This window comes from Triturus cristatus, chromosome 2_1, assembly GCF_964204655.1.
Source record: "Triturus cristatus chromosome 2_1, aTriCri1.1, whole genome shotgun sequence".
NCBI lineage: Eukaryota > Metazoa > Chordata > Amphibia > Caudata > Salamandridae > Triturus > Triturus cristatus.
Genome location: NC_140581.1, coordinates 928,090,550 through 928,113,661, shown reverse-complemented (window position 1 = coordinate 928,113,661; position 23,112 = coordinate 928,090,550). Strand labels below are relative to the sequence as shown.

Below are 23,112 nucleotides of genomic sequence, written 5' to 3'. Positions count from 1 at the left end.
TGGGCTAAAGCACAAGAGTTATTCAATGAAAAATCCCACATGAGCCAAAAAACACAGCCCCTTATGTTCAAGGCTTGTAAATGTAACATTAGGTCAACTTGAGAGCTGAAGTCGGGTCAGCCGGCATCATGCTCTTTAAGAAGTCTAAATCATAAGCACCCAAGACTGAGTTACTGTGGTTACAGAGGATGCTAGCTTAGACCACTGTGGCATAGCAAGTCTGGAGCATAATCCCGCAGACCGATAGGTGTAGGGTGGTCCTGTACGCACACTATCCATGTAGCAATATTACCTGCAGTGTGGGCACGTAACGGATTAGAAGAACAGTAGGCCTTTATGCGCAAACACCGGTCCTCAAGAAAGAGTGACTGCCCAGAACCGCTGGAGCCGAGGTGCTCATCATGTGATTGATGGCTGGGCTGCACACAGCGCAGAGTGGCGCCATGGAGATTATTGCAAGAGTGGTTGAGGAAACTCATGCTAAGATTAGATTGGCAAGCAGTTTTCAACACCACTGGGTCACCAAAGTCTTTCAACTACCACAAGCCGGCAGGGAATCACCATCAGTATTGCCAAGTGGGGAGTCCAAATCAAGCACACCCCCTACTAAAAGCCAAACTTCTAACATGAAAAAAGAGAACAATGAAAAATTAAAAGAATCCGTTCACATAATGAAAACAAAAGAGGCAGCAATTTTTTTGAATGGTCATTTTTTTTTTTTTTTTTTTAGCAATTGCCACCTGCCAATAGCATGGCAGGCAGTGACAAGGAGCAACAGGGGGTACCGGGCCGGGGGGCATCAGGGGGTACCGCGTATGTCGAGTGCAGATGGGAAAGGAAGTTAGAGAGAAGAGAGGAGGAAAGCGAACAGAGAGGAGGAAAGGAAACAGAGAGGAGGAAAGGAAACAGAGAGGAGGAAAGGAAACAGAGAGGAGGAAAGGAAACAGAGAGGAGGAAAGGAAACAGAGAGGAGGAAAGGAAACAGAGAGGAGGAAAGGAAACAGAGGAGGAGGAAAGGAAACAGAGGAGGAGGAAAGGAAACAGAGGAGGAGGAAAGGAAAGAGGAGGAAAGGAAAGAGAGGAGGAAAGGAAAGAGGAGGAAAGGAAAGAGGAGGAAAGGAAAGAGAGGAGGAAAGGAAACAGAGGGGAGGAAAGGAAACACAGGGGAGGAAAGGAAACACAGGGGAGGAAAGGAAACACAGGGGAGGAAAGGAAACAGAGGGGAGGAAAGGAAACAGGGGAGGAAAGGAAACAGAGGGGAGGAAAGGAAACAGAGGGGAGGAAAGGAAACAGAGGGGAGGAAAGGAAACAGAGGGGAGGAAAGGAAACAGAGGGGAGGAAAGGAAACAGAGGGGAGGAAAGGAAACAGAGGGGAGGAAAGGAAACAGAGGGGGGGAAAGGAAACAGAGGGGGGGGAAAGGAAACAGAGGGGGGGGGAAAGGAAACAGAGGGGGGGGAAAGGAAACAGAGGGGGGGGAAAGGAAACAGAGGGGGGGGAAAGGAAACAGAGGGGGGGAAAGGAAACAGAGGGGGGGGAAAGGAAACAGAGGGGGGGGAAAGGAAACAGAGGGGGGGAAAGGAAACAGAGGGGGGGGAAAGGAAACAGAGGGGGGGGAAAGGAAACAGAGGGGGGGAAAGGAAACAGAGGGGGGGAAAGGAAACAGAGGGGGGGAAAGGAAACAGAGGGGGGGAAAGGAAACAGAGGGGGGGAAAGGAAACAGAGGGGGGGAAAGGAAACAGAGGGGGGGAAAGGAAACAGAGGGGGGGAAAGGAAACAGAGGGGGGGAAAGGAAACAGAGGGGAGGAAAGGAAACAGAGGACGAGGCCAGAGTACCTCACATGCACGGCAAAGCAAAGTCTGGTGTAAGCAGTGGAAGATTGCATTAACCAATCAAAATACTGAGATGCAAATGCTATGGGGTGGAGGAGACTAAACACAAAAAATAAAGAGGAGAACCACAGAATCAGGAGCAAGACAGTTAGATGGACAGCAAAGCCATCCAGCCATGAGCAAAGGGGTTAACCCAAAGCCTATGCTAAGTATAATGTATTGGAGAGAAGAGGTATGAAATAAACAGCCAAAGAGGTCCATATCAAAGAGCTGAAAATGGTGTTTAGATAAAGGGAAAAACATCAACAGGGTTTGCAGAGAATGCTTCATATCGCCATGATGTGTCCTTTGTCCGTTTGATCTCTGTACACTCCGTAATGTCGGATTCCGTTTTTTTGTTTGTTTTTGCAGAGTATTATTCCCAGTGTTATTCTCCTGCAGATTCGAATCTTGTTTGACACTGGTGTCTTTCTATTCTGCACTGTAATCATGTTTCACTACTGTTGGTTATGCATTTTATGTTATTTCGTTGTTACGTGAACCATAACATATTAAGAAAGACGGCCGAGCTGTGATGGCATTGAGTCAACACATGCATGTTTGCTTAAAGATAATGGCCGCTTCCAAAACACATCCTTGCATGACAACAACAAATAGCAAATAGCGTGTTGTCAAAACATTACTGACCCTGCTTCCCAAAAACATACCAGTTCTATGTCGGCACAAAAGCGCGTTGGAAACTTGCATTTGAAATACGTTTCTTGCTACTGGTTAGAAAGAATGTCAAACCGGAATAACATTTACCCTTACACTGCACGTGGCCTTAAGTAAACAGTTTCACAATCGCTGCCAGGGAGAAATACAACAGCAGCAGATCAGACCTGGTAAGGGGCAGGGTTTTCACATGTTGTGCAAGTGTAAAAATACCCTGCTGGATACCTCCGTGCCAAGTCACTAAGCTACCGAGCAAAGTGACACACAAGAACACAGGTATAGCCAAACTACGAAACAGAAGGACGAGGAAGAGGGGTACACTGTATTGTACCTGCAGTATTTATATAGAGCTTACTGCCCCTATGTGTGGCACCAAAACACTTGTCTATACTGGCAGCAAGCTACTGTGTGGTTGGAAGGTTGTTGTCTGTTTTTTTTAATCTTATGTGGTAGTGTTTACATATGATGCGGGATGATCACAGAGGTGTTGTTATTGTGTTATGTGACGTAGCACTGATCAGTGGGGTGGATGAAGAGGTGTGATCGAGATGCACTGCCGGCAGCTTTGAACAGTTCGGCAGGTCTTTTTATGGTATATGTTATGATCACAGTCCACTTAGTTGGTTGGTGCACTGGGTTGCCCAACCTGCTATTTTGTGTCAAGCTTTTGGTCCTCAGCAGAAACGGTTGGACAGAGAAATGGTTAAGGAGATGTGCTGGGAAGGGCTTTACCATCAGTCCATGACTGAATGTAATTGCTCCATATACGTGGGTTGTAAACTGTAAATTTAACTTGAAGGCGTGAATATCTTTCTGGGTTCAATACCAGGATTGTGGGATGATACCGGTGTCCAGGAAATAACCATGTTTCTCTGGTCTTCTGAAGTGTATATGTTGCTGGATGCTTTGAACCTTGGCTAGTAGCAAGATTCAGAGATAGTCAGCTTGTACTGAAAAAGCAGCGCCTCCTACGTATTTTTTATGGTGAGGTAGTATGAGGATTTGTGGTGCAAGCCTGGAGCGCAGTGTTCCCTGTTCTATTTTGCATTCCTCGAATTTAACTTGGGTATAGTGGTCCTTTTCCTTGGGAGGCTCTGAAGACAATGCAGAGTTCCTTGAGCACAGTCTTTCTAGCAATAGGGAGACATTTGAGTGACCGAAGGACTGGAGCCAGGCACCTTTTTGCGTGAAGGCAGAAAATGAGTCTTGCAGCAGCATGTTGGATTAGTCGCATTTTACTTTTTATGGATCTGGGCATGCCAAGGTATAAGTTGTTGGCAAGGTCGAGCCTGGAGAATAAGACACCGGGTTTGGCTTATAGTTTGTCGGTATCCAAGGTATTTGAAAAAGTGTCAGTGTTTTTATTGTGTCGAAGGTACTCTTTGTGACATAGTTGACATGTGGCATCAAGAATATATGTCTGAATCCAAGGTTACTCCAAGGTTTTCTGACTTCTCTTAATATTATTAGATGGGCCTTGAGTTCCTTGGCCTATGTAGCGGTAGGTTTGTTTTTTGCCATTGTCCACAGGTAATGATTTTGTTCCTTGTGGTGTTGAGCTTTAGGTGGTTACTCATCATCGATGTGTTTATGGCACTATGAGCAACATTCAGTTTTAAGTTGGAGGTGTTCAGGGCATTCATTTTTTGTATAATTTGCATGTCACCTTCATAGGTCTAAAATGAAAGGTTGAATGACTTAGTCAGGTTGAGGAAGGGTGATAGGTGGATGATTAACAGAGGGGATATTATGGACCTTTGAGAGCTTCGTATCAGCTCCCACACAGTGTTGTGTGTGAGAATCCAATGTTAAAGGTCATAGCTAAATTAAACTTCATCTCTGAGCTAGAAACAATCTGTTTTAGAACATCTTCATGTGTTGCAAGATCAAGTCTGACTCTGTACCTTTACTGAACACGTATTGGTCTAAAATGAAGTAATTTTCTTCTGCAGATTTTGAAAGTTGGGTCAACACTTTCCTTCCTTTTTTTTTTTAGTTAAACACAGTTTTAATGTGTAAGAATACCAGTACTAAAGTAGTGCATTGGATAATATCTGGCATTTCACTAGTACAGGATGACTAATAGATTATGCACAGAACAAAAGGCCGACTCCGTCTCAAAAGGGCCTTTTGAGTAACGAGAATGCTAATAAATGTCACAACGTACTAATCTATAAAGGACCAAGGAAGATAAAGGTAAATGTGGGTCCTATGCAGAATCAGCATCCAAACAGTAAGGCCCAGCATGGGTAACAGCTGTGTGTGGTGAAAGACGATGAGCTGAGGGAGAGCGGCTTAGTCCCTGTAAGAGGTCCAGGTATGAAAAAGGAAAATGTAAAATGAAAAAGGGAAAGAAGCGAACGGGGTTATTGTAAAGGCTGCCCCACAATTAATGGAAATACATTTCCTAAGAATGGTCCGTTTGACATAGGCCTGTAATTGGCTGGGTCAGATGTGCTGAGGTCTTACTTTTTGAGGAGCGGTCTAATGTGAAGTTTTCAGCCAGGGCCGAACTGGGAACCGAACCCGGCCGTGGCAAACTCCTCGACCAGCCCCCCTGGGGTGGGGGTGGCAGAGCTGTTTGCCAGGGCCAGTGTGGATTGATTTCGTTACAGGGGCTGATATTGCTGGCCCTCGGCCCAAAACTGTCCCCCGCCCTGGCAGCACACCGGGTAAAAGCCTGGTGCCCGCTACTGCCAGTCCAGCCCGGCTTTCAGCTCTGGTTGGAATGAACCTAGTTTGTGGGACTTGAGTAAGCATCTAGCTCCCTCCTCTGCACATGTGTGAAAAAATGCAATATGGATTTTCGGTGGTGCCGGGTCTGAAAGTTATCCTAATGGTCTGCTTGAGAACATAATGCTGAGAAGATCTTTTTCTGAGAGGGTATTGAACGTACGTAGTAGTGGAAAATTGCCTTCGTCTCTTTCTATGTTGGTTGGGTCATGTGTTGTGGTGGTGTGTGTTTTCCTTAAGGTAATGTTCTAGCTTTCTAATTTGGAAATAAAATTGCTTTTTTCAAGGACACCATGGCAAAATTGAATAGACTACATGCGTTGCAGGATCACCACATAACATGGTACGAGTACATGCATGCGTGTGTTTCTTACTGTGTGAATGCGCCATTACATGTGGTATTAACAAAAGACAAAGGGATTGCACAGTGCTTAATTGTGGTGCCCAAATACGGTAACATTTTATTTATGGATTCTGCAAACATGTCTCCAACTTGTAGTACCAAGGCCACTTCAGAGGGCTGCAACCACTTAAGCAGCTTTGAGGTCTAGCCTGTGTTACCCACGAATCGGCGTCACTATTATGCCGTCAATCATGAAAGGTTCTTTTAAGGTATTGCATCCATCTTGCCCAGTTTCCTCTCTTCTGCCTCCCTTTCTATCTGTCATTTCAGTGATGTGGAATAACTTTATAGTGACATAAAACAATAAAGAACTGAGCAAAATAACAACGTCGCCTGGCTCAAAGTTGACGATGGCTGCTAAGTAGATGTTTCATGGAAGATCTGACAAACAATATGGGGAAGGGTAGGCAGCAGTTTCCTGACCTCAATGGGACCTCGTCGGTGTGGTCTGGAATACTGTATTGCGGTTCCCAACACCTGAATCCTCTCACTGTCGCTCATTGTTCTCCCTTTCCCCTCTGATACCTCCCTTCTACTCATCTCCTTCTCCTAACCCTAACCCTAACTGCCCATCAGATGTTCCAGACCGACTACTTACAACGCAGTGCCACCTTATCCACCGTCATACTAGAGTTTTCTAAAACTATGCTACGCCAGCAAGACCACTTGAGCATTCTCTCCATTTTATTCCCACGTTGACTTTCTCTTGGTCCCTCTTTGATGTCGCTCCTGGTTACTACTCAGCACTGTCAGGTGACTCGATGGTCATACAAAGCAAAACACAAATTAAACGTAAAGTGCAGCAGAGTGCGGCCAAGTGCTGCTCTGCCTGTTTAGGTCAGAACTATAAAATCTGATGTGAGAAAAGCTTGCATCAGCAATCTTTTAAAATCACACCACCCTTAATTTGCCATCTGTCTTCTGCAAATGGCTGCATCAGCTGTTCTTTTTCTGCAATTGACCCCACAGAAGACAATATTTTGTAATCTTGATTATGTGAATCGTAATTTGCTCCACTTCTATAGTCATTCGTTTTAACATCTCTATTTTTGCCTCTGGTACAAAATTAAAATCCTGCTTTTCTTTTGGCTCGTCCAGTGCCGGTAGATCGGGATGCACCATGGTTTTCGCGCCATAAATCTTAATTCTTATTCGTGATAAAAATTCCAGTTCTTCAGTTACAAATGTCTTCCACTATCTCTAGTTCTAAACTGCAATAGCGACAATTCAAGTTGAAACCTGAAGCACTGTACTTGTTGTTCCTGCGGGGCATACATTGAGCCATGTCCAAAAACCACATATGGATCCAGCACAAACCATTTGTAACCGGTCAACAGTGGCGATCCTCTTTTGAGCATACTACAAGATGGTTTCTGACCCTAAATATTTGCAGTTAAAACACACTGATCATACTCAAGCAGTCTCAAGGGCGAATATTGCCATCACTGTAACGCATCTCGCGAGTGGCAGTTTGCTAGATGCAACCACCAGGGATGCACGTTAAACACCTCAACCTTGCCTTGTGCCCAGAACCCCTTTCACGTAGTGACCTCACTTGCGCAGGAGACGTGCGGATGACGCATTTATAAAACCTATACCATCTTCTGGACGGAGTGAGGAGTTTAATAAGAATTAATTGTGGTGCCCTAGCCCGCACGTGACATGCAGTGAGTCCCTATTCCGGGTGTAAAACACTGAAAGTGGTCCCGGTACCATGACCTGCTCTGGCGGAGCTCGTCTGCTGGTGATCTGGAGCCCGGGGAGGGCCCTGCCAGGGCTGTGTGTACATTCCGTGGGCGCGCAGGAATCCGTGTGTTTGTGTTACAGTCCAGGCTGTTTATGTACAGAGCAGAAATCTTTGGATTAGGGGCTGTATGGTATAAGCAAGCACTAAAAATGAAGGACGTCCCGAAACGTACAGTGCAGCTCTTGTAAGCCTGCGGCGGCCTCAAAGCGCTGGTCTTCACTAGACATCAGTTAACAAGATCATGAGCATCTATAACCTAGGATAAAAGAACCCTGTGACTGAACTCAACTACTGTGTGGCACTGCACCAAAACCACTTACCAGTGGTTTATCTTTCCTCTAACTGGAAAACGCTACACACCCCAGTAACCAATGGAGAGCAGTGGTGTCTACTCTCCGCCAAGCGCCTCGAAGCACACCCTCACTAGCACAGCACAGCACTCGTTTATCAGTAAAACCAGTGGTTTTTGACGCACCCTATCTCGCCTCTGGGTCCTCTTACACACCTGCGCCATTTCATCCCTCAGGGATGGATTCCACCCACATAGCCTTGTAGCGTTGCTCCCACTGAGGCTGCAAGAACCTACAACTCAGGAAGGTAGAGAGGCTCCCAGCATTTAGCGACTCAGCCGCGGTCCCCCAAACCCGAAAGACCGGGTGACATGCTCTGTTCCCAACTCAGAGAGGAATATTTGTATGTTATAATTCAGTAAAAATTAACGAGTAGAACAAATCAGTGGCCAGATTGAGTGAATATTCCCAACTTTCTGGACATAAGCGTCATAGGTCTTTATCTTTTTTGTAAACTCTGCCGTTCACTAAGCCCTTCAAACTAAATGTCACTTTTGTATTTTCTGTGTAGCATCCTTTTCAAAACTTGCCGATTTGACAAGCTATGTCCCCTCACAAAAAAATCAAACGTCAAGAAAATAACGGGGCAGTGTAGGGGAACAAGATGAACTAATCTAGAAAGAGCACACTGGAGGTGAATGTAGGTGAACCCGACCACAGAGAGTACACTTCAACTCTTACACCTGAACCACGGCAGAGCCTGGGCCACAGAGCTCACCGGAATGTTGTATGTTGATATGAAGCAGCACATCTAACACCCAACTGGTAGGACTGGACCAGTAATGGCTGCCTGTATGCGAAGTGGGGCATTGATTTCATGCACGCAGGCCTCATCTTATAGTATGGTATATTCACGAGCTCCGAGGAAACATTCACAGCCAGTAAAGATGTGAACAATGTTCCACTGCAGGGGAAGACGTTTTGGGGTTCATGGTAAAATAGACCGCAGATTACAGACCAGCAACTGGTCCTTCATTATATAAAAGGTTCTAACTTGGGATGGATCAGGTCAGACATTTTAGCACCTGTGGGACAGAGAAGACAGCTGAAATTAATTTAAATAAAAAGACTCTGAAAGCACGCAGGGCAGGGAGCACACGTTTTGTTTCAGACGAAGAGCAGTGGAAAATGAAGTAAATGCCTTCCTCTCTCCTTTCAGGAAGGAAATATACTTTCTTCTAATTAGATCAGAGGAAACCAAACGAAAGTACTCATCACATTAAAGGTAACAACTAACCCAGTTCAGCTGAGAAAAGAGTGGAAGTCGACTACTCAAGTAGTTACTGCAACAAGATAGGGCGTAGCTAAAGTGACACAAGAACCAGAAACCTCCCAAAAGTGTAAATTCACATCTAAGTTCAATTCTGGTGCTTCAAAATATAGGGATTTCCCACAGCCTTCCTAAAGACATGAGCAAGTCAGGAGGAGAGATTTGCTCAAATTTATAATTGATGGGGAACAACATAGAGGAGGTAGGAATCTTCATCAACCAGGCTAGGATTCTAGAAATTTATAGCAGAAACAGAGGTTAAAAATTAATGTTGACATTAAGACACATAAAAAGAAACTTATGACTATCCAAATCAATTACCCGCGCTTGTCGTTCAGTGTTATCTGGGGGATCAGCAAAAAATCAATTTACACATCACAGAAAGACCCTGTGAGCTGCCTGCCCCTTTACTTCATCTGTAGGATTTAGGTCTAAGTAAATTTCAGAAAATAATTAAAACTTTCCATGACAGGGAGCCACTGACAATGTAGCCCACACGAAAGCTGAAAGTCAGGCTTGACTATTGGAATGCTTTCTTCATCCCAGGGCTCACAAGAGGTGGACGAAGTAATTACTTCCCCAGATCACAAAAGAATTCTTATAGGCTAACACATCCAGCACAGAGGTCAGAATCCACTCTGTCACACAAAGTCATCTCCCGGGCTACCTTTGCAGAGCAGGGTTTTTACCCTCAACAGGCTTCTACTATTTACTCATGGTGCTTGGGGAGAGATAAGGCCTCTGGAGTCTCATCCCAATCTTTCTGGCAAGTGGTGTTCCTACACAGGACGTGGTGCCTTGGTATTGAGCAAGCCAAGGCAGGGCAGCAGAGTTTAGAGGATGGTGCTAAGGAGAAGGCTTCCTCTTGACCATTTCAACCATGGCCGCAGTTGAGGTGTTTGATGGAGGCCAGGTGGGATAACGGAAAGAGTAAGGTAGAGTACAGGACACCATAGGTGGATTTTTGTATAGTTCGGGTAGAATTGAGGGGATGACGAGCAAAAGTTTCAGTGTGGAATCAATAATGCTTAAAGCATTCTGTGTGGCTGGAAGAGGGGAAATTGTTGGGCCCAGAGTTTTGAATGAGGCATGAATGGAGGACAGTTGAACGTCTCAGAGGCTCTTCGCCGGCCTGTCCGGCACCTGTGCAAGTCAGTGCTGGCAGTAGAGGCCAATGTGAGGTTCCCAAAGCAGTGAAAGGGGAGTGCTGCACTGGTCAGCTGGTCTGACTTCAGTAGCGAATAATAAAGGTGTTGAAGATGGCAAGATCCCAGCCAGGGATGACTGGGGCTGGCAACCTGGTCGAAAGCTGGGATGGAAAGTTGGAAGAATTTTTGAATCATTGGGAAGCATACGAGGAAAATTAGATTCTAGCCGACAGTAACAGTAATAAAAATAAAGGAGGAAAGAACAGAACTTGGGAACAGGAGGTGACCTACAACAAGCACATGAGATTGTACGGATAACCAGGTAGTGGAGATTGGCACTTTACACAATAAGAATCACCGCACAAATCCACAATTCATAAAAAGGACGAATTGTATCGCGTAGAAGAGAGCATAAAGACAGAAGGAGTGAGAGGCCCGATAAGGCCAAGTAAAATCAAGGTTGACCAAAAGCACGGGAAGGTACAAGTAGAGGGTTTTAATTGGGGATGGTTTTAGGAGGAGTATTGAGGTTCTATGAGTTTAGGAGCTTTTGGCATGAGAAGGACGCAGAGGGACAAAGGTTTATTGATGAAAGGACAGGTGGAGTTAACATACAATCAGATGAGCTGAATGCAACTGCGGAGGGGTGGCCTTGGGTACAGAGGGAAAATGAGTGCAAGATTAACGAAGCAGAAGGTTTTGAATTCGTAATAATGGCAAAATGACCTTGCATGGGCTTTATGGCTCTTGGCCCATCTCATCGTGCAAATGAAATACATTTTGGTCTAGGAGATTAAGGTCCTCAGGTTGCAGTATCGAGAAGTGAGGGCAAAGGAGGGTTCGAAAGAGGAGGAAGAGCAGTTAGTGAAAAGGCCTAGCATACCATGAATCAGAATTTTACATGTTTTCCTCCTTAACACTAGCAGCAATTGTGAAAGTGGCCAAGAACTGTGTTTCGCCCTCTAAACTGATGTCAACTGGAAACAGCAGGTCCATTTTGCAGTCATAAAGGTCAACAGGCATGATGAAGAATCTAGCAAGTTTGTCAGAGGAATGGGAGGAGAGGTTGGCTGAAATCATGGCTTCAATGGATAGCACACCAAGTGGTTTGCTGGTGTTGTGCTGGGCCTTTCTTGGACATTGCACTCCATTCTGGGGGGTAGATTTGGCTATAAGGCAGCTTTACACAGCAGTTTTTATTTTAACATTTTTTAAACTTTTTTTTTTTTTAAACAGATTGCGTTGTAATATAGCATTCTGTAAATTTAGGCATGAGATCACCAAGGGTTGTGACCAAACACCCTGTTATTCAATGCTTTGGGCAATTTGTAGGTGGAGAGGTTGTAGGTGGAGAGGTTATGGTATACTTAGGGAAAATGGGAAATGGCTCATACCACAGTTAGGCTGTACTTTAGGCAACACTGGCTAGCAGTTTGCCCAGACAAGGAAGCAGTGGGTTTAAGGAGGGATTTAAATCAGTTAGTGAATGTGTGTGAAAGGGAAAGGTGATGGGAAGAGGAATAGGAGGTCAGTGAAAGCGATGGCAAAGGTGGCAAGAATGACACTGAAGAAATTAATATGAGAGGGGAGGGCTGGAGGTCCTATTGACTACAATCCTACTGATAACCTAATTGTATCGCCGTTTGGAGCGTTTCAAAATAAGGTGAAGGAATAATTTTGCTTTATTAATCAACTGTCTTGACCTGAAGCCTTATCAGCCACTGGCTTTAGTGCACAGGAAGTTGGAGAATAGCTCTTTACAATTCATCGGTGTCGATGACACAATGTGAGTAGGGGTCGAAGATTGGAAAGGGACAGAAGGAGGAAAGAACGGTTGTGACGGTATGATAGCAGTAGGGCGCTAGGAACCTGTGTGTGAAGAGAAGCAGGGAGAGAGGTAGGCAGGGAACCAGAAGGGGAGGAGTCAGGCAGGAGAGTGGTGGTAAGAAAACAGTGAAGGTCAGAGCAACTCAAGCTCCCATAAATATATGAGAATAAAAAGGGAGTTACAACTCATTACGGTGAAATTCCTCCTTTTATGCAGTCTAGACACGACAGCGGGGAGCACGGTAAGAACTCCCTCCTTTCGCTTTCACCTGCACATCTGAAAATCTTAACGTTTCCATTTTTTTACCCTCCCTCCCCAAAGATGTGGGCAATAGGTTATTAGCAGAGATCATTTTAGGAGGGTTTTGATAAGTTTAGCCATCTGTCTAGGGTTTTGGCAGGTGGGTTTCAGCAGGTCAAGTCTGAGCACTGGGGAACATGCTTTGTTTCTGGTGGGAGAGGTTTATATAGTTTAGGAGGATTGGTACAGGCAGGTTTAGGACAGTTTGAAGGGGTCATAGTAGGATTGGCTTCACCGCTAATCCAATGAGCCATCTCGAGTGTGGGGCGGGAGTGCAGCTGAGCAGTGAAGTTTGGATAAGGACAGACAGGGATTGGAGGGCAAGAAAAAAGCAGTTAAAAAAGAATGGCAACATTTAATGGTTGTTAGGTTACAAAGACAAATTGGTGTGTTTAAAGACCAGCGAAAGGTGATTGCGGTGGTAGGTTGAAGGATCAGGGCTGGTTGTTATGCATTTATATTTATCACTGAGGTGATCGTTATTAGGCTGTAAGGCGCTGCCATGGATATTTATCATTAGCGCAGACCAGTCTCATTAAGGTATCTTCATCACACTATAGCAGTGAGTGACTATTGCATTTTCTGCTGGTACTCCTAAAGCCTCCATACCACAAGAATGGTTTATATAGTATAAGTGGCATCTGACTTCAGTAAAAACAAAAATGACGTCTGTTCCACATAGTCAACTAACTCATGAATGAACCTTATGATAAGTATCAGTGCTTGGATGTTCCTGAACTTGAGTGCAACATACATTTCTAAAATAATTAAAAAAAGACATGGCCAACATTAGATACTAACAAATTTCATTGCATGGATCCTTTCATGGTCCCAGCAGCAGTATGCTTGTTCAAGGAAGACTGAAAGAGCGATGCTGTGGTTGAAGCGGAGGTCAAACTCCACTTTCCATAACTGTACCATTTCTTTAAAATCTGCAGCATACCCATCATTTTTTAAAGGATTTACTGTTGCATTCTCCACTATCTTGTTCTTCCGTGCGCCGCATTGTTTGTATAAGAGGCGCTTAGCGTTTGCTGAACCTCCACAGAGATCTGAGGGACAGCAGAAACAGTCCTCCATGTTAAACGTTTTAGACCGCGCGTTAAACGCAAATAAAAGAAACAGAGGGGCTTACAACAGTATTTCAACAGCTTAATCGCCTTTGCAGGAGGACTTGTTCGGAAAATTGAGATGATTCAACCGCAGACAAATGAACCTAACTGGAGAGAAACTTTACACCCGAGATGTCCAGGAAGGAACTCTCAGATAAACCCCTAAAAGTCAAGGATCCTTAAATTGTAGCATTTATAGGTACAAAGTTACTAAATTCCAGAACTTCAACCTACAGTACATAATTGTGTTGCAGCCCAAAGCACGACACGTTATTTATTTTAGAATTTTACAGTGCACTTTTTGTAATCTTATTTACTTCAGAGCACATAGGAAGGAATAAACAGTATCGAAACTGAAGTGAAAAAAAACAATGACGGTCGTGAATGCTTCAAATCAGAAAGGGTGGGTGCCCGTAAACTGATGTTTTGTTTCCATTAGTGACCGCTGGAGTGGCAAAGAAAAAGGCCTCGCAGTCAGAACATAAACAATGGAAAACCCACTTAAAAAATTAAGGTCGATTTTTCAATTGTGTCATAATTTTATACATCACATAGGACAATAACTCCACAGCTTTACTCTTGTGCTTGAATATTCATTTTCTTAAACATGCAGGCAATATTGGCTCAATCCCTTTTTCTCTACTCTATCCTCATTTGTGCTGCAACAATGATTTAGAGGCTGCTCTGCCAAAACATTTTCTTCTCATGAAAAGCCATTCTTTGAATTATGTCAAATATTCTACTACAATAGTTCTTAACAGTTTGACTTCTGTGCTTCGCCCCCCCAAATGAATCACTACTGGAAATAAGGGACCCATGCCCCTAAGCAATTTCTATGATTTAAACCTCAAAATAATTCAGAAAGATAGATAAGTGTACATCCAATCAATACACAAATTGTGAAAATTTTTAATTAATTCTGAAAGAAAATTATGTGAAAATCTGAAAGGGAAGAAAACGATATGCTAGATTCTGCCATATTACTTTGTCTTTTGCTCTAAATACATGCACTCTTTGTCAGCGAATACCAGGGCTGCTTTAATTGAGGCCACAATCGCCCGTACTAGATTTCATTGTGTTGTACTTTAATTGCTCCCACAAATCAAGATAAGGATGCCATCTTAGATTTTAGTTTCCAATTCCAAATTCCTTCACATTTACAAAGCATTTGAAAACATTCATTTTTCAATTTTTGTATATTTCTGTACTTAGGAGCATGGCATTCTGTGGGAGTCCACAAAGTATGTGGTAAGTCTGACATGGAGAGCAAGTGGGGTTGGGTACATTGGAGTGACTGTATCTTTCAGGCCACCAGGCACTTCAAAGGTACACAAAATATTAAAGTACTAAAAAGATTCTTGCGTCCAGTCACTTCAGAAAGTGTAAGACAGTTTTACATCTGGGTATTATTTTCTAGAATATAACGATATGCAATTTTGCAAGCTTTTTCTTGTAAGTATGCATAATGGCTGTGAAAACATCACTTTAATAATCTTCATCTATGTTGAAATTCCAGGTGAACAGGTAAAAAATAAAGGCGTGTTTTCTACCAAGTGGTTCTAAGTAACTTCACAGACAATGGCAACAAGCATTGGCATAGCCAATAGGTCTCGCTTTCGGAACTTAAGTATTTAGTTATGCAGCACAATATTCTTAGCGCAACAACATTAACTGTTGCACGGTTAAACACTTATAAGGTCCCAAAGGCGAGACCTATTGGCTATGCCAATGCTTGTTTTATACTGTCGACACGTTTCAGCCACTTCATTCGGGCCTCATCTGGACAAGGGTATAAGGAACAACAAAGCATAATAAAGAAAATCAAAACCACAGGTACCTCCAATTCAATTCCAGTTACCTACGTTTATACTCTAGGATGTGCTGATCACCCGGACATGCAAAAGTGCCCATATAGCCTAAACTCAAAATAAGTAGTCAAAACGTATGAGAAGTAAAATTGCTATTAAACAAAGTCCTTGATTCTTAAAACGACCAGAATGCAGCATAACTGCAAAAACCCTACTGATCGGATTAATCATCCAATTAAAATCACAATAAACCTGGTTTCCATGCCATCATCATGTTACAGTGTTACAAAAGTGAATACAATTAATCAAGTGCCGTCACCCACCTTAGGGAGTGTGACCCTGTGGGCCTCAAACTTTGTGGGCCTGTCTCAGTCTCAGTCTACCAGTGCTAACTACACCTCTGGGATATTCTAAGTACTCTTATGCATAGTTAAATCACTTACCTCAAATGCACTCCTCCAGGGGCACCGATATGTTCCTCCTCTATTACGGGCAAACACCTTCGCAGGACCCGCGTTATGCCTATGTTTAAAGAAAGCCTCCCTCTGATGCTAACCAATCATGTGATGTCTACGTAAGTGCAATGGAGGAAATGCTCCATGTACCTAAAGCGCGCTACCGCTCGGGGGTCCTCCCAAACTGGTCAACAAGTAATCTTATATTTACTAAAAACCACACAAAAGCATAATGAAATATGATGAAACTGCAATATTATAGCGACATTACATCCAGAAAGTGACACCTTCCCCTGATTCTGCGTGAGTGCAATGGAAACAAGCACAAGCGCGCAAGGCAGCAGGGGGAGGGGATAGAGGAGGGGGCCTGCGCGATTCCCTTGTGGGAGCGAGCAGCAAGGCGTGATAATTGCTAACATATGGTGCCGCTGCTCGCTCCCGCAAGAGAATCGCCAAACGTGCACGCGTTGCCATTCAGAGCAATGCAACGCGTGCACGTTTTTGCCCGCAAAGCTGTGCCAATTACTAAAGGTCTTTTTCCTATGCAGCGCAAGCGCGCTGCATAGGCGAGACCTAAAAAGGGAGGTGGGAAAAAACATCTATTAATATCTATCCATCTTCCACTTCATGTTGCCATGGCTCTTCCTCCACCGTCCTCCCATGATCCCTACTTCTGTAAATTGATCCTATGGATCAGATGTGCAGTGTAGAGCAGAGACGTGAGGGAGCCATGCATATTATGGGGTTCCTCATCAACGGCCACTTCCAAGTGCACCAAAAACATAAATTTTTCGCAGGTCTGTACAAACCTCTGGGGAGAAAAATGGGAGGCAAAATCACATAACATCACCTTTCTCAATTTTGTGTTGGGTCTCGGGCATCTAGCAAGGTGGTCGATCTCCACATACCCTACTCCTCTTGGGTAGGAAGGGGTCCATACAAGGTACTGTAAGACCTAAGTATCAGTTACATCCCCGACATCACAGCAATGAAAAACAGGTTTTGCTTTTCCCTTCTATTACCACAATAGAAAAATACCCAGATTTTAATCTCTTATTCCAGATAGTGGCCTCTCATTCAATCTTTACACAACAATAGTATAAGATTAGTGAACATCTATGACAAGTCTTTCACGAATAGTGAAATATACTAACAAACAAGGGTGTGACATAACATTTCAGTATTTTAGGATCAATCTTTCCTCTGCTTTTTTCAGAAAACAGTGGGGTTGAAAATCTTTTTTATATGAATGAGAGGATAATCTCACTTTTAAAGCAATTCCGGAAAAGACAAGTACCAGCAATCCTAACTATACGACACCTTGTACATCAAACCTATAGCTCGCCAATCTTGCTTATATGGAAGTTGCACTCACAAATGTACAAAGTTGTCAATGCAAAGAAAACATTTGGGAAAGCCATGTTATCTGAGAACAGTAGCCCAAAATGCACCAACCTACAGAATAGAATTTAATAAAAGCTCAAGCACATGCCACTCAACTGCTAAAATTAATAACTTGTCAAGAGAATGTGCTTTAAAGTGGTCCTAAATCAACAAATATAACTATGTTGAATAAACACTCTGGGCCAAAACCAGCTATACCATTAGTTTATTTCATGACACTCAACTCATAACTGGTGTCAATTCACTACGAGCTGGCTGGGGCGGGAAAGATTCAAAGGGCGTGATCACCATTTCCTTCAACAATAATATGTTTACTTTTTACTATCCACCTGAACATATAGCAACTCAAAGATCGGTGAAAAAACAAAAACAATACTTCTGGAAATAGCAATTGATCATCTTACCATGTTCTGCTCAGAGTCGTACCGTATTCTTAAGGTGTCCATTGCTCGGATCATCGACTGCATGGAGGTAAATATGTTCTGGTAAACCAGCTTTGTGAAGCCTCTTCTGTCTTCGTCTGTGTACCCTGATCCATGAATGATCCTCATCTGCTTAATGAAAGTGCTCTTCCCGCTCTCTCCTGTGCCTGCAAAAACACAGCATAAACACGGGTTAGGCGCAAGACCTGGCAACCAGTGGGAAATGGGTCCACATTGCAGCAGTGCCAAAAACACATTCAATATTATGGGTGAGGCTACAGACTCTTTACAGGCCTGGTGATCATGAAATGGCTGCCAGGAATGGCGCGCAAAATACTGATGTGGATTCTGATTTTTTCAGTAAATCTTGCAGCCAAAAAGTGGGTGAACATGCTTGAAACAAGCACTAAAAATTGTAAAAAAAAAAAAAAGTTTATTAATCTGTTGATTGCAAACATGCAGAGACACATCTTTCTTACATCAAATTACACCATATTACAAATTGTAAAATTATAGAACTTTACATATAAACACTAATTGAATTAAGGAAAGATGACGGTGATTAAAATAAACAGACAGAAGGCATTAAAGTAGAATGATAGAAGAAATACTGAACTCTATGCATTCAGGAGGACTGCAATAGGACTGACAGAAAAAACAGATGGGTGTGGGTGGCTCAGATTAAAAGGAGACGGAGAACATAATTAAAATAAATAGAATTTGTGGAAGACTTTTCCACCAGGTTTTAAAGTATCTATTCATATGTATGACCTTATGTGCACAGTGGCTCACACAAACTCTTCCAAAAGTCTGTTCCTCGCTTGCTTTCCCCCTGACCTGTTATCATCACTATCACTTTGTTCATTTTTCTGATCCTAGTCAATAATATACAATACGAGGACTCACCTCTGAGACCGGCCTACATGCCAATTCGCCTATATTTTTTTTTTATTCCCTTGGGAAAGGAACTTCCTCCTTTCTGTCCAACTGTCCCCTACAAGCTTCTGCGATTCCACTCATGACAAAGGTCTCTAAAATTCGTAACAAATTATTGGGTGATGGATGTTGTTGTAGAGATTGGATCCTGATCCAAATAGAATTTCCACTCCATAAAGACAGAATATGCTCTGAGGTGGTAGAATAAGCTAGCAGACCAGCTAAGCAGGAAAAAGGCTTGGGCAGGCTTCTTTGCAATGGGAGCATGCACTCCTGCCAGCATTCAGACCTTTGATTAAAAATACTCTGTCCTTCTGGTGACCCAGCAGACTGTTCTACATAATTCCATATTCCTCTGATTACCAAGGTATTAATGAAGATTTACAGAGAGGAGGCAGAGGTCTTGTTATTGGGTGTTTATGGAGATACAAGCCTTGCTTTGTATCATCAGCAGCCAGGTAACCTCTCCTCCCCACAACACAACCTTCCCCATGGCAGTTCCCAGTGACTCCATTTTCTTTGTCTCCCCCTCTCCCGTATCTTACAGCTTTGCAAAGACTTAATTTGGTGGGCTGTAGGCAGGGAGAATAGGCCTCCGGTGTAAAAGCTGCTTTAGGGAAGTGGTCCTCTACATCCAGCAATCTCATGGTTCAATTGTGATGGAAGGGTATTCTCTTCAATGAACTACTTCTCACCCTGATGTGACTGGAAGGGGTTGAATGCTAGATTTTGCAATCCTTTTAGGATTTTAGAAATTCAGAGGGTTCTTGATAGGTCTGGAGGTCACCTCCCTGTGTGGTCAGGTCAATCAGTGCAAGCATTTTAGAAGGTATGTATGCATCTTATATAGAAACCTCGGTTCCCTTTTACTTAACTTCGAGAATAAGAGATCAATGTCTATGTCTCTCTACAATAGTATATCCCTCTCGCCTTGTGGGCTCTGCAGTCTCTTTTGATCTATCAAATACTGTTAACCCAACATTTCTTAGCCATTTCTAATAGCTATTACTTCAGGAGGTAGAATGGAGTGTCATCAGTCAGACAATGACAGGAGCCTTACCAGAGGTTTCTCCAAGACCGAGAGGTTGTGTTCTTGGATACAAAATTTCTCTCCAAAGTTTGTTTTTCCTTCCACAAGGAACAGGAGATTACACTGGCTATGTTTTCCCTCCGCCTCCCAATAGCTTTTTTTTTGACATTTTTGGGATATGCATTGAGCTTTGTTCTTCTATCTAGAACTTACTTCCCCCTTCATCTGGCAGCTTCTTTTCATCAACTATAGGGGTCATCAGGTCAGAGGACAAAGCCTTCCCATGCTATCCTGAGCAGGTATATCTAGTTGATAATCTGCCTTGCACAGAAGAAGGCAGGAGATCCTTTGAGTGGAACGGCCTTCGATAAGTCATGGCAGAGTATGGCAGCTTCCTCAACAGAGATGGGTGGGAATATGTAACACAACCACCTTGGAAACTCTTCCTATGCTCAAACTTGTTGTGTCTGCAAAAACACCCCAGAACCAAACACATTAAGGTGCCTCCCCATTTAGGACTAGGAAAACTTGTTGATGTATTAGACATGTACTCTGGTGCTTTGCCATTTTCTATTTACTGAGTAAGTTTCAATTTGCTACTACCAATGCCTTATAAACACCTTAAGGCGTGTAGGGGTTTTCAAACAAGGGCTTTTACCCTGGTCCTAGAGAGTTGAAGGTTTTCAGCATGTTCCTGAAGTCAGGGACTTTCCAGCTAGGGGTTTTCCCATTGGTCTAGAGAGTTCAAGGTTTCCAGCATGTTCTAGGAACTAGGGGAGGGGCGTGGCTGACAGTAGGGACTATAAAAGGTATGTCACCCTAGGCATTTATGCTAGCTGTACAATGAAGACTTCCTCATGGTACCAGCCAAGACGAGGACCACGAACAGTTTGAAAACACGGGTCACATTTTCTGATTTTTCCGAAGAATTCATTCCACGAGAAGAAGTGAACAACTTGGTTGTATTGCATGTGCTGTTCTGTTATTCAGGGCCCCTGTTAAGCCAAAAAGAAATCTCCCGGAAAAACTTCGGTTTTAAGCTCCGATTAAGGATTTGTGTTTTTGAGAACTGCTCTGAAATAGGCATCAGCTGCTACAATGTTGGAGGCAGATTTGAGAAGAGCATATCAAAGACCAAATGCTGCATAACACTGAAGTAACAGCATATACACTCTGCTGCTAACAGTGTCCATTACTTGTTCCTGACATGCATAAGGTGTAGTACTAATTCTCATGTATGGACTATAATATGAACACTCCTAGCGCATATTATAGCACTTGTAATGTACTCGTTATTAGTGTGCAGTTATGTGATGTCATATGTGACCACATGGTAACCCTGGTGTGATAACATTGTTCTCTGTGCTGTTCTGCTAATCCATGGATATTGCACTATCCTGTGTATACATCAGTCAATCACCTGAACTGTATGTTATGGACAGTTGTATGTGTATTTAGATATTCCATTGAGTTCTCATATGCGTCTGCCACTGTTCGTTCTTTCTTTCTATCGCTTTCTTTCTTTCTTCCCCCGGACTGTCCCAGCGCTAGAGACATGTTTCCCCCCCCCCCCCCCCCCTCGTAAATGGGGGTCGGGCATCCCAGCGGAATTGGAAATTAACAACCTGGTTTGCTGTGGTGTCTCAGTGGGACAAACAGGTCAGTGCATGACAGCACGTTTGAAAAGTTAGGCAGGAAGTTTGAAGTAAAGTGTAGCTCAGCTCAATTGATAGCAGAACGAGTGGTCATGAAGGACCAGTATAATTCGGTGTTCAAGCAGAAATAGGATCTTGAGACTATGGCAAGTGACATTTCCAAAACCTGAAACATGGCTCCAAGAAATGTACAAAGTGGTTGCCTATAAACAACTAATAGCCAGGCTGAATGACCAACTCAACAAATTCAAGGAAACGTGGAGAGACTTTAAGGACCCATGAATCACCGACCTAAACACTGCCCTTCACCCCGGGTCCCTACATCTATGCTCTGCACCCTGGCTGGTAAGTCCACAGACCTGTTTCCCATCTACAACCCTGCACCTGTCCTCGCTTCTGCCAACAACCAAACTCTTTAAGATCAGGGACAAGCTATGCTGTCTTAAATGCGGGTGATTGAGAATAAAATTGAACAGAAAGCCCAGTGATGTTACATTCACAAGAAGAAATATCAACACGAGATGAAATAAAGAAGCCGGAACTGTTTGTTACACCTATCCTGGGCTGGGAGCACTACATAATCCCCCACATTTAGACGGAGTTCACAATGACAACCATGGAAAAAAAAGCAGCAAATTCTTTGCATTCAGAAAGAGGATCCTCCTACTTTGTAGCCCATGATGAAAAATAAGAAAAGATCCTTGCAATTTAAAAAAAAATACTTTGTCTCAAAAATCTTAAATGGAGTAACAGAATTTTGATACACTAAGGTGGAAAAATTCACCAACAGACTCCCTTGGAGGGCAGTTGCACACCAAGATTATTTTAATAGGACAGACTATCTTTACTGTCCGTTGGTCTGGAGTATCACTCCAGACACCAGGGATTTTTTTTTTATATCTTTGTTACTGTGAGGCCCTACAAATAAATCGGTAAGCGGAGCCCTAAATTCAATCAAATCATTTGATGAATGAAGACTTTAGCTGTTCAGGGGGTTGGGAGCCAAAATTCCCTGAACTCAAGAATCACTGGTCCAGAAAGTACCAGAAGTAGTCAAGTGTATCCAGGCTACTCACAACTATGGAACATATGGCACCAAGCGTGCAGTCAGGAGAACGAGGACAGGAGTCTGTGGAATATGGTAAGAATCGGGCCTGGTATGAGGGATACATATCCACTACATTCCTTGATACTACAACGTCAGAGGAAAGTTGTATAAAATAAGTTAAAGGGTATTTTAATAACAGTGTAAGACTAACTTTAAATGGTGGTTCAAAGCTCTCACCCAGAATGATGTAATGCAAGGCAATAAAGTGGAGTCAGTGTAGGGGGAGGGGATGTATTATCATGCAAGCATGCGAATAGCTAACAGGCATCCGTAATCAAGAGTTTTTTAGTTGGAAACAAATGGCCATCTCCTCAAGGAGCCATTGCAGACCGAACCAAGTCAAGCTAGCAGAGAATGTGCCAGGTCATCAGTCGGCCAAGGTGTCAGTGAGACCGGGCACTACTGACAAAGAGTTTAATTTAAACTCAAATACCTGCTCCCCCAGCACATCTCTGCAGGCTGACACTTCTACCACTCCCTAACATGTTACTAAAGGACCCATCTATAAAGCAGCAGCTGGCACAGGTAAGCACGGTGGGGCAGAGCGGGGCGGGAGCGGAGGGAATTCGACAGATGACGGAATAGGTATCATTAATTAACACCTATTCCGTCGTCTGTCTGCTCCCCACCCCCCCCCACCCACCGCACCGTGCTTGCCTGTGCCGGCCGCCACTGCATTTATAGCAAAATAATTATGACAATTTACAAATTATCATGGTAAAAGTAGTGACACAATGGCCCCTCAATGGGAGGATTCAGAATTGCAGGACACTGCAACCACACCACCATCCTCGCACAATTTTTAGAATAGCACTGACCATATCTTTGTAGGATATTTTATAATCTGTTGATTTTGGT

The 23,112-nt window shown here is 43.4% G+C and overlaps 1 protein-coding gene across 2 annotated transcripts in view; it reads right to left on the bottom strand.

Annotated features, from left to right (window-relative positions):
- The window catches only part of LOC146866107 (guanine nucleotide-binding protein subunit alpha-14), a 452,892-nt gene that overhangs the window by 208,062 nt on the left and 221,718 nt on the right, over nucleotides 1-23,112 (bottom strand). For both annotated transcript variants that reach the window (XM_085633345.1, XM_085633354.1), the window contains exon 2: nucleotides 17,508-17,692. In XM_085633345.1, coding sequence (XP_085489471.1) covers nucleotides 17,508-17,692 — 185 coding nt within the window. The remainder of the gene's footprint in view (nucleotides 1-17,507; nucleotides 17,693-23,112) is intronic.